The sequence below is a fragment of the Durotheca rogersii genome (genome assembly GCF_024521655.1).
Source record: "Durotheca rogersii strain YMJ 92031201 chromosome Unknown GGS23scaffold_2, whole genome shotgun sequence".
NCBI classification, from domain to species: Eukaryota; Fungi; Ascomycota; class Sordariomycetes; order Xylariales; family Xylariaceae; genus Durotheca; species Durotheca rogersii.
Window position 1 is genome coordinate 2,680,353 of NW_026251233.1, and position 11,771 is coordinate 2,692,123.

General features: G+C 53.1%; 3 protein-coding genes across 3 annotated transcripts; 1 reads left to right on the forward strand and 2 right to left on the reverse strand.

The window, feature by feature from the left end:
• Positions 1-308: 308 nt before the first annotated feature.
• Positions 309-2,012, reverse strand: GGS23DRAFT_550028 (DNA glycosylase). The gene has a single exon (XM_051515263.1). It carries the CDS (start codon positions 1,736-1,738, stop codon positions 692-694), a length of 1,047 nt encoding a protein of 348 aa, XP_051376513.1. The 5' UTR covers positions 1,739-2,012; the 3' UTR covers positions 309-691.
• Positions 2,013-2,981: 969 nt separating this feature from the next.
• On the reverse strand, positions 2,982-7,430 carry GGS23DRAFT_550038 (amidophosphoribosyltransferase). The gene is made up of 15 exons (XM_051515264.1): positions 7,137-7,430; positions 6,878-7,027; positions 6,683-6,732; positions 6,535-6,610; positions 6,346-6,394; positions 6,133-6,163; positions 5,777-5,874; positions 5,624-5,694; positions 5,512-5,543; positions 5,168-5,449; positions 4,996-5,020; positions 4,719-4,938; positions 4,365-4,579; positions 4,171-4,233; positions 2,982-4,047 (listed from the first exon to the last, which is right to left on the reverse strand). Exons 2-15 carry the CDS (start codon positions 6,993-6,995, stop codon positions 3,665-3,667), a joined length of 1,713 nt encoding a protein of 570 aa, XP_051376514.1. The 5' UTR covers positions 6,996-7,027; positions 7,137-7,430; the 3' UTR covers positions 2,982-3,664.
• A 1,697-nt stretch (positions 7,431-9,127) lies between these two features.
• Positions 9,128-10,000, forward strand: GGS23DRAFT_593081 (RmlC-like cupin; the record flags this gene model as incomplete). The annotated part of the gene is made up of 1 exon (XM_051517990.1): positions 9,128-10,000. One exon carries the CDS (start codon positions 9,128-9,130, stop codon positions 9,998-10,000), a length of 873 nt encoding a protein of 290 aa, XP_051376515.1.
• Positions 10,001-11,771: the final 1,771 nt, after the last annotated feature.

An 11,771-nucleotide genomic window follows, 5' to 3' on the forward strand; every position in this document is an offset into this window, starting at 1 on the left:
CTGTATGCCACAATCGGCCACACCTAGCCTACCTAGGTACCTAATATCTCTTCCGCTACAGATAACGCTTAGCCCTATCCCGACGCGCTACGCAGCAAGGCAGCACCCTAATAATACCTATGCAGCCGTAAGCAAGCGGGCACTTGTTCGCCAGACGAAGCATCGACGTCGGCTCAGCTCTCATCTACGACCGCGTCACTACGTCAAGGACTACTTGTCATGCGGTGCGCTTACGCACCGGCTTCCATCCAACCCCTCACCTCACTGCTTATCGCGTCGGCAGTAGATATGCCTACCTACTGGTACCTAGGTAAACCCTTTTCAACACCACCTGCGTCTCCAAGCTACCTACCAGGTATACCTACCTAGCTCTCAAGCACGTAACGGCTTAGTGTGAAGAAATCATCCGCAATTCATATTTACGAGCCTCAGTGATGCTCCTATCAAGCCTATGTAGCAAATAAGTAGGAACATGTATTCTCGGGAGGGGCCCGTCGCACCGTGCGTCTGTCCGGTGCGTCTGTCCGGTGCGTCTGCCCGCCTCCAAGTAGCGTCATACCCACCCACCGGTAACGCATCCTAGCCAGGTCGCCGCCAGCATGATACCTATGGATGCAAAAATCAGCACGGAGATATATGGGCGATGTCAGCAGCAAAACCGTAATTGTCGTCCCCCTAGCCCCTCCTCCTCCTAAGCCTCGCCCTCCTTCTTAATATCGTCGTCTTCCTTAGCCTCGCTGCCCTCCTCGACCTGGTCCCCTGCCTCCATCCCATCTTCTGCAGGACCATTCTTCGCCCCGGTCGTATCCGCACCATCTTCTTGCTCCTCCTTTTTGACATCTGGCTCGGCCTCCGGTTTTTCGCCTTTCGCTTTCTTCGGTGGCTTCGGCTTAGCCTTTGACTGTCGCTTGTCGTAGCGATTCAGGAGACTCTCTAGGGGGCACTCCTCAAGCTTCCTCCACGAGTCTGTCCCCTCTGCCGTGCTCCTCCTACACTTCTCGCAGGTCTGGCCATGTCTGATGAAGAGCTGGTGAAGACCATACTTCAGATGATCCGGGCATCGGACCTCGAGATGGCTGAAGACGTCGTCTTCCGTCGCCTTCTCCGGGGCCCATCCCAGCCATTTCGAAAATTTGTTGACATGCGTATCCACGGCGAAGCAAGGCCTCTGGAGGCAGAACAGGATGACACATGCCGAGGTCTTGACTCCGACACCAGGGTACTTGGTGAATTGTCGCATTGCCTCGTCGGCCGGCAAGCCATGGATATGATCAAGGGAGAGGATATTCTTGTCTGTCTTTAAGATTTCGAGGTCCTTCTGACCCTTGGTCTTATCAGCGGCTGCAAACACGTCAGCCTGCTCTCCTGTCTGTTTCTCTCTGAGGTATGCCTCCCGCCGCTCGATGTTCTCCTGATACACCATGTCGAGGATTCCTTTTATGCTCTTGGCCTTGGCATTCCCGAGGCCACCGCAACGGATTGCACCAACCAAGTCCTCAATGGGGGATGTTCTGACATTGTTCCAGTCTATGCTTCCTTCTCCGATGCCCTCGGTGAGAACGCCAAATTTCTTAGTGAGGCCTTTGATCATTTTATCAGCGTTCTCGAAGGTAGTCGCACCGCTTAGGACTGTTCTAATCAGGGCATCCAACACCGAGGGGACTTCCCCACAACCAGCCACCTCCAACGAGGGAGCAGGTATCACCTCAGGTGCTTGCGCCCGCACATCATCGTGCATCTTGGCAAGCAATTGATAGACTTCCTCACACTGCTCCACACTAGGTGCCTGCCATTCTGGGAACGGCGTCTCACCAGGCGTTAGGCCGTACGGGTTATCCTTCGTCTTTCTACCCTTTCTTGCTTTCTTCAGCTTCGGGCTGGGGGAATCGGCATTAAACTCGCCATGGTCATCTGCGGGATTGGCTGTGCGCTGCCGTTTGCGCTTTGGGGTTTGATCCTTGGCCTGTACATCTGGAATCTGCGTATCTAAAGTAGAATTATGTGGTGGTGATGGTGGCGGCGGCGGCGGCGGCGGCTGTGGTGCTGCTGCTGCTGCCAACCTAGGAAGTGCCGGGCGGTTCCTTGGTCGGAGCTGCCGGGTAGTCGGTTGGATACTGGCTTCCTCTGGAATGATAGAATCGATCTTGTCAATTATGCCGGGTGGCGTTAACGGTGTCGTTCCAGATGATGACTTGACCAATTCTGCCAGAGGCTCCACTGCTCCTGCACTTGGGATAGCACCCATGTTGTGAGGCAGGACATCCCAGCCGCCTCTAACAGGCACAGCTGGCACCTTGCGGCTACGGCGTGGCATGTTACAGTTAAGTCTGTTGATTAGGCAATGTTCTTGGGTCTTCCTTAGAGGATTTGACAGGACACAGTCGAAGTATGTGTCTATGTGACCGGTCTCAGATCATAGGGTTGTCAGGACGAGATGAGGGAAGAGGTTTCCTGGCCAGGGTATGGTAATGTCTGGCCAGGAGTGACTATAGAGGGCGATGAACAGTGCAACGTAAATTGCTTAAGTCATTCCCGCATGTGTTGGTAATGTTGGATAGGATAATGGTATGGTTAGGAAAAGTTGGCTTTGTGGGTGAGTTGTGATACCGTGCCAAGCTTGGTACCAGGCGACAGAAGAATACGCAGACTCCGAATCTAGCTAGAGTCCTGTTGGTGAAGGGTGAACGAAGGACGCTAGCTGTGCTAATAGATGCTAGAAACTGAGTCACTCTCTACTGTGATAATGAAGGTTAGCATGGACGTGCATTCGAGCAGTCACCCAGATTGCAAAGGAGCAAACAGGCGAAAATTCAGGTGGATAAGGAAGCCGAAAAAAAAACACCCACTTGCAATCAACTAGTGGGTAAAAGGGAAGTTGCTGGCTAATATAATATCGGACTGTTTACTTACAGTTAAACTAATAGAAGTGTTTGAATTGTTAACATTAACAGTACCACAACCTAAATAGAGGGGTGACATGCTTTTAACCACGGGAAAGTTGTTGTTTGACTTGAGTGGGAGGCAGATGCCTGCCCTGTTGGTGATTAGGCCGATAGAGTAACGCCTGAGAGGAGATGTGAGGCGCAGGCCATCATTTGGCGACGACGGGCTTCGAAGGTGAGATTGGAATCCCGCGGCCTATTAAGATAGGGGGGGGGGCAGATGACCAAAAGTTGGTGGAGAGGAAGAAGGGGTGGGAGGAGAAAAGAGGAGGGGAGAAGGATGGAGAAATTCGCAGAGATTTTATTAAGCTAAGAAAAGTCGGTCGAAATTTTAAATATTAATTTTCGTTTTCTCTTGTTGTGCTTCCGGTGGGAAGGCGCGGTCTAGCGCCTGAGTGCTCTATATGCGTGACAGGTGCACCGGCACTGCCTCCCGGTATTCTGATATTGAGGAAGTCCACGCTCTGCCGGCTCCCCCTATTTTGTCGTCGGGTTTTGCCCAGCTGGTTCGTAAGTCCAGTCGCATTGCTGCCTACATAATCCGGGAGTGTGCCGATTGCTCATAAAAGGGGTAGCCCGGTAGGGGTGTTATGGAAAAGTGCCTAGGCCCGCCAAAGCCAATGGGATGGTGTATGTACGTGCGTCATCACGGCATAGGTGGTTTATACTCTAGCATCCGGCTCCGGGCACATCTATATGGGTTTTCTATCAAGAGGAGACCTTCATCGTCTCTCACGTTCGGTGGCCATGTTGTGGAGGCTGATGTCATCTCGAACTAGAGGTGACAGTGCCTCGTGCCTAGTATTCTCCGGAGAGTCCCTCCCACCCCCCGATGCCGTAGTGCGTGCCGAACCGTTAACGTTAATCTGTGAACCAGTTACGACCATCGTCGCACCGCTGCTGGCCACCGGCCCTGGCGCGTCGTGTTTCCTCTTTGTGCCGCGCGCCTCGTTTAGATGCTCCAAGTATCCGTTCGGCACTGGCGTGACGTACTTGCCGCAAAACACCCCAACTTCAAATTCGGTAGGGCCGTTCGGTGGTGCGAGCTCTGCGCACGCCGCCTTGAGGTCGTCAAGGTCTTGATATATAACCTCCGCATCGATACCTAGAGGCGCCGGGTGGGTTAGATACTGGTCAGGATGGGATCGGAGCCTCAAGACCGAAACATTGAGTTTCGGGAAGAGACGTCTTAGAGAATGGGAGCGCAGGCGGGGGAGGATTAACTTACTCTTGCCGATGGCCAGGCGGTCTCTACCGGAAGCAATAAGCTCCGAGGGGCTAGCCAAGTCAACTATAGGCATCGCGGTTAGTCACCGCTCAGAGGAACATATATCACACGGCTCAACTGCATGGCCACAGAAAATTCCCGACCAATATGCCGGCGCAAGCGTGGCTCCTGCTGGGAGAGAAAGGATGACTTACTTCCGTAGATGTGTGGTGCTGTGACAGGCGGGGCGCAGCTCGCGAATATGACCTTTCGAGCACCGGCCTCACGCGCCATAGCCACGATCTCTTTGCTAGTCGTTCCTCGCACGATGGAATCGTCGACTAGCAATACGCATCGGCCCTGAAACTCTGTCTGGATGGCACTGAGCTTTCGTCTGACGCCTTTCTGCCGGGCGCCCTGCTGTGGCATTCTATAATACCTCGAGTCAGCAACTCCGAGTTGGCAAACGCGTCGAAGAGAGTAAATGAATCCCTCGAGCGTACGGCTCAAGGGTGTTCCAGCCAGAGCAATGCACGTTTTTAAATCGGCGCAAGAGGAGTGGAACGAACATGAATGTCCTGAAAACATATCGGTTCTTGACGAATGCTTGGCAATACGGCTTGCCCAGCCTCTCGGAGACACTAGCGGCGGATGTGTTGGATGTCTCAGGTATCGGAATAACAGCGTCAATCTCTTTGATGGCCTCGTCTCCGAGAGTCTCACGTATCTTATCGGCTAGCTTATAACCCATGCGCTGCCGAGAAGCGTAGACGCTGATCCCATCCATGACTAGAAAGATGAGGTTAGGGACGACCCAGTTGGATGGTAGCTTTGGTCAGCACTAACCGGTATCTGGCCTCGCAAAGTAAACCTATCACAACGGCGATTAGCAAAATACTCTCCCAAGATAGAGTACCCCAGTTTCGAGACCAAGGGCTACACGAGTCTAATTCAAGATAGGGTGGCTCTGGCGAGAAGATAGAAAAGGCAGATTTGCCGGTCGTTGACGCGAGCTTACATATTCGAATATGTCGGGGGAGTAGGCCTTCCGCTCTTGCACCTGGTGAAAGACGGGTGCTCGACCTTTTTGAACGAAGACTGCCTGGCCGGGCAGAATATCACGAATATTGCTGAATCCCAGCTGTCGTAGGGCGATCGATTCGGATGCAAGCATATAGTCCTTCGCTCCGGGGAGAGTATCGGAGTCCCGCTCTCCAAGTACCAAGGGCCTAATGCCGTATGAATCGCGGAATCCTAGAACGCCGAATCCTGCAATCATTGCGGTACAGGCCCAGCCGCCCTAGTATTGCCGTTAATTTCAACTGCGCCGGCACCCTGTGGGGGGGGGGGGGGGGGACGCACTGAACATCGCTCATACATTCGAGCTAACGCCTCTGTTTGCTATTTGTTAAGAGTGCCCGGTGAACATCAAGGGAAGGTAGTAAGACAGGGTTAAACCTGTTCTAAAACTTACGGAATATATCATCTGTATTAACTCGAACTTTTCCGGTCTCGTTCAGTTCATTCGCGAATACGTTAAGCATGCTAAATTAATGTGTTAGCGATCATCGGAAGCCAACGCCGAAGGGACGAAAGCCTGGGTCTCATAATCGTAGAATCGACTCACAGCTCACTATCACTGTCCGTATTTATATGCCTGTGTGCAACGGTGTCGAGATATCGTCGTAGGTCTGGTGCATTGATGAGGTTCCCGTTGTGTGCGAACTTGAGCATCTTCAGTTAGCGAGCTGCCCCTGAACGAAATCGATTCTCAATATTCATCAACGGAGAGGTAACAAGCTGTATTGTATCCTCAACAGCCCACGGCCCACATGGTGCATGCATATCAAATTGAAGATGTGTCCACCATGCTTGTTTCCCAGATATGAATCAAGCATTCCTGGAAGGTCATGATCCAAACGAGAGCTCTGTCTCTGAATATAATAAAGGAGAAGGCCTTGAACCGTTCGAGGGGACACTTACACATATGCCGTAGGGGCTATTAACGTAGAATCTGATTGCTGTTAATACTCATGCGAGGACCTAATACCTCGGTCGTCTTGAGGGTTGCCTCATCGAAAAAGGAGGACGATAAGACATACTGAAATCACGTTAGTATTTATCGAGTGCAACACGGGACGGTAAATAATTCATAGGTAGTAGGCACAAAGGAGCTCCACGCGATCTTTACTAACCGGCTGTGATTCTGCATTGGATGAGGTACCCGCGGTTGGGTAGCGGAGATCTGCCATCTCAAGTCAGTATACAGGCACGCCACGGACAGGGTTGCTATTTGAAGCCATATCGAGAACGGTCCGGCTCTTCGCGGTGGCTCGGGAGCTCGGGAGACCCGGGATGCAGGTTTCGATAGAGAAAGGAACCTACGTCCGATACCCATCGACCCAGGCAGGTCCTTGACCCTCATGCCTTCGGAAAACACATTGGCAGCCATCCCGGTGCCCTAGCATCGATGTTAAGTCCTCATCCGTGCTCCATCTCGGAAAAAAACGTAGACTTGATCGTGTGGTCTTACCTTGCATTGATAAATGCGCCCCCCAGCGGCACAAGTTGCTATACCACAAGCTAATGGTTGTCAGCTTGTTCAGTCGTGAAGATGCCCACAGAGGCCATCTCGATCTTGTCTATCTAGACAACTAGCAAATTGGGTTGGTAGCCAAGAGGCGCGTCGAGGTGGCCGCTCCGGACGGAGGCTAGGTATGCGACTAACCATCTTGCCCTCTGTGCTGAAGAAAGTACAGCGCCTCATGGAGTGCAACGGCAGCTTTGTATGGGGCGTTGGGGTCGTCGCTAACGTGGCCCAAGATCAGGCCGATTACACCACACATAGTTGCCCGCCAAGCGATTGAGCCTGTGAAACCTGGAAATGTCGTCCAGTAATTAGCAGGAGATAGAGCCACATTCTGTCTGCCAACGCCTCATGAACATAGTATGATAAGAAGCCGGAACGGACGTGGGGACGCGCAAACCTATTAATAAAATAAAAAAAAGTATGTGGCCAATTGCATCACGACTTGAGCATCAATACGGCATGTGACGGCCCCCAACATCAGCGCGCTATCTTCTTGGGAGAGGAAAATTCTCAAGAAAAAATTGTTCAGAGTATTTCTGTGTCTCCGCAGCATTGGCTAGGCAGTCGAACAGCTAGATAGAAAGAAACTCATCATCACAATAAAGAGGCGCTTCCTTGGGGCGAGAGTCTCTCGAGCCAGCATGGTTTGTACGCCCATCCCCTTTCCTGCTTATCCGAGCAGGACCGATCTAGTGTCGGGGCGTACATGAGACACGGCTGTGCTGAGTCTATCTACGAAGAGGCTGTGGGCCATCTTCGCAGGATAAACCGACGACAACGAGGAGAGAAATTCACATCAACATACCTTGTCTGTCGTCGGTCCTATGGTGTAGGAGCTGGAGTGTACAACAACAGAGTGCACAACAGGTCGAAAGGAGTCGAGGCCGTTGCGGGGGGTGGGTAAAGGTGAAGAGACAGGGAGTGCGTCTTGCGCGAGTACGCGAAGGACGAATAGCCAGGGATAAATCACGGGGTGTGCGCAGTTGAGAGAAGAGTGGATGGCTGAGCAGGCAACTTTTAAGTAGTAAGGACCTCGGCAAGACGATTCAGCGCATGAATTGGCTAGACGAAGGAAGAATGCCCATTAAAGTGAGCGTAGAATCGCCCATACTGGAGAGGGACGGGTGTACGACCGACATCGCGATCAGATCTATCAGTGCAATTTTTTTTTCCCCATCTGATGAAAATCCTAGAGCTTTGCAACCTGGCCGAGAAGTTAGAGGGAAAAGAAAAGTGGAGAGGCCACTGCAGCTCCGGCCCACCGATTGGATGCGCCGGCGATTGATTTTCCCCGATAAGACCGCGCCGTCCACTGGGGGGTGCCTGCTTCGATCTGTAGGTAGTATAGTAAGGCACGGGTGGATCCAGCGCCCTGGGACGTCTACTATTATATATAAGGTACCTGGGTAGGTACCTACCTCTTGGGATTACTACTACATTAGATACCTCCTCCAGCACGATGTACAGCTACTACGCAAGGTACTACATTGAGTACCCATGTAGTATAGGTACCTACGGTAGGTATTCAACCATTGGTTAGGACAAGTGCATGCCATGCGCCTTACGTAGCGATGATGTATTGGTGCCTTAAGTACCTCGGTACCCGCCATTCCCCGGGCTTACGAAAAATGTACTACCTACCTACATTCTCTCATATTAATATACACTTCGTAACTTAATCTGTAGATTATATAAGCTTACCTGAGGCCGTGGCAAGGATATACCAAGCTGCGTAGGTACCTATACTTCTTATCGATAAGAACAGGAAGTGAGTCAGGGTACCTGGGTACTAGTAAAGTTAGCTAAGCAGTCGCCGCAGGTGGAGGTGTTCTTTGCAATTTCTCACTAATGCCGTGTAAGCAAGTCAACTCAGACGTCTCCTATTTGCGATGCTGCTGTCGAAGAAGAAAGCGAATAACATAGAAATAGAACCATTATTGATCCCATCCAGTCTCCAGTGACTAGATATAATGCCGGTGCTAATCCTGCGAATTTGGATTTGATCAACATACCTACTCAGCAGCTTTCATGTGGTTCTATCAACAGCCAAAGTACCTATATCTCTACTAACCCCCTGAGGTCATCGTCCAGTGACAGCCTTCCTATCATTTGTCGTAAGACCGGGCACAGCGCTCATATACGACATCTCATACACACACCTACCTATTGCGCCCTCGGGACTGCCCATCCTATAGGAGCCGCGAGCCAGAGCCTGCCGCGAGCCAGAGCCTGCCGCGAGCCAGAGCCTAACGCGAGGAGAGAGACGTCTCGAAGGGGGTTTCCGTGGCCCACGCTTCGCTTGGCTTCCCCGGATTCCCTGGCGCACCAACCACCCAGGACGCACACGCGCATATACGAACAAGGCCGATGAACGCCGTCCGTAGCACCATGGCCAAGACGCTCTCGCACGCCCGGATCACGCCCCATCGCTCCGCCGCGCGCGGGCACTCGGACCACGGCTGGCTCGACACCTACCACAGCTTCTCGTTCGCCGACTGGCACGACCCGCGGTTCATGCGGTTCGGGTCGCTGCGGGTGCTGAACGAGGACCGCGTGCGCGCCGGCACCGGGTTCCCGACGCACCCGCACCGGGACTTCGAGATCTTCAGCTACGTGCTGTCGGGGGAGCTGACGCACCGCGACAGCCTGCTGGGCGCGGGCGCCGAGGCCGAGGCCGGGGCCGCGGCCGCGCCCTCGCCCGCCTTCCACCGCGTGCGCCGCGGCGACGTCCAGTTCACCACCGGCGGCACCGGCATCGCGCACTCGGAGCAGAACGAGCACGCCGCCGACCCCGTCCACTTCCTGCAGATCTGGGCCCTGCCCTGGCGCCGCGGCCTCACCCCGCGCTACCACGTCCGCCGCTTCGACGACGCCGACAAGCGCCGCGGCTTCGTGCCCATCCTGAGCCCGCTCCGGGCCGGCCCGCGCGCCACCCCCGACCAGGAGGCCGCCGCCGAGCCCGCCATCGCCGCCACCATACCCATCCACGCCGACTTCGTCATGGGCGCCGGCCTCATCGCGCCGCGGGCCACGTTCGCGTGGACCGTCGGCGCGGACGCGACGGAGAGCGCGGCGAGGAAGGTGTACGTCCACGTCCCCATAACGCAGAACGGGAGAGCGAGAGTCCGGCTCGATGGCCGCGACGAAGTTCTGAACGAAGGCGACGGCGCCTTTGTCGACGGCGTCAACGCCGGCGATAAACTGTCGGTCGAGAGTGTCGGCGAGGCCGAAGCAGAGGTCATAGTCTTGGATACAGCATAGTTCGTCGTCTTGGAGACTATACATTGTACCGGTTAGTAGGCAACTCTCCGTAGGTACACGAAAAAAAAGGAGATAAGATACAGCGCGATAGATTTAGTGTACACCCGGGCTCCTGCGCTGTCTCTTTGCAATGTGCATGTTACCTAGAGCTAGGGGTTTTTGCTCCTTTTTTTCCTCGCGAATTTCTTGTTATAGAACATGCCGCGATAAGTACAGGAAGCATTCTGCTTCCTCTCTTGATCATGTTGCTGTGGGGGCGGGCTTGGGCGTATCAGGCACCGCTCAGACAACAGAGAGGGTAACGGAGGCACGCCCACAGCTCTAGAACGTTTATGTATGAGGATTTGTTAAAGCCCCGAGAGAAGCGTGGCGTTTATTGTCAATGATGATAGTTATTTGAGAAGAAGACCATCTCTCTCCTCTGTCCCTCTCCCTCGCCCACGTCTATAGCGATGGTGGTAGCTCTATTGTAGATATTTTCTGAGTCTCTCGTTTTCTCCTAGTTTTCGTCGTTCCATGTCACCCTGCATGGTACATGCCGGAGATAAGAACAGGGTGGACTTTAGCGGCGATGTGCCCCATGATGAACCATAATAGTTCCATATTACCCGTACTTGCTGCCTCGTTACAATCCCGGTGCCCCAGCGGCAGCGAATATAGCGGTGAGGCCTGGAAGAAGAATCGGCGGCACTAGCCTCTTGTCGAATGACCTATCTCGTTACCATATTCTCCCCTTTTGAACAAGCTACTGCGTTCCTGATAAGGCAAAAAGATTATTCCACACGTCATTCGCCTCCCCAGGTGGTAGAGCCAAACGATGGAAACTATGCGAGGTTCAGTCGACCCTACTCGAAAGATTCGAGTCTTCGTGCCGCTGTCACCATACTCGTCGCTAGGTCCTTACAGAGGTGGCTCGCTCGCTTACCACTACCAGCGTTCTCAGCCGGGGTCGTTCAGAAAGTCTACTGAGTTTCAAGGGGAATGTGGAATAGAAGGGTGCTGAGACGACTATCGACGGCAGGTCGAAATGAGTCATATCGGATGGCATGCGGAGGTGTCTGCCTTGCGGTTCCCCACCGAGGCCTGAGGTCAAGCCAGATGGCCATATCCTTTTCTTTTCTCGAGCGGGCAGACGCCGTACACTGACATTGTTATCCGCCCTCGGTCCTACGAGGGGTAGGTATCTACGAGCGGAAACGCCCACACGCAGTCATCTCAGACTTGTCCTACCTACACGCGGTGCCTTGCATAGGGGCTGCGGTTGACGGGGTTTTGCACAATTTGTCGCTGTCACATCAGAGGTTGCATTATAGGAATAGTGACACGCCGCACATAGATCATTACTAGAATACTTGCTACTTTTAGGACAGTAGGTATACACAGGAACTTGCACATCTGCTACCTAGTATTATATGATAGTGATCGGATACCCCCATATTGAACGCCTTGTGGTTAGAAGTGTCAGTAAGAATTCTTTTTGTAATATTATTAAGTCAAACGAGTGAGGATAGCATTAATATTGATCGCAAGTAAACACACAGGCACACTCGTATACAATAAGGCACAGAACTATGATCAGTACTCTCTCCTCTCTCTGGCACACAGCCTCTATCCTGCTTTGCCGCATCCGCACTGCGCGTCGTACGGAGACGCTATATGATTGGCGCGTGTATCTCGTACAATGCAACCCCAATGCCACACGAACGCTGACCTAGCGAGGAATACCTTGTTGGTAGTGGGTTTAATAATACTGCGCCGTTTTCCTCACCCT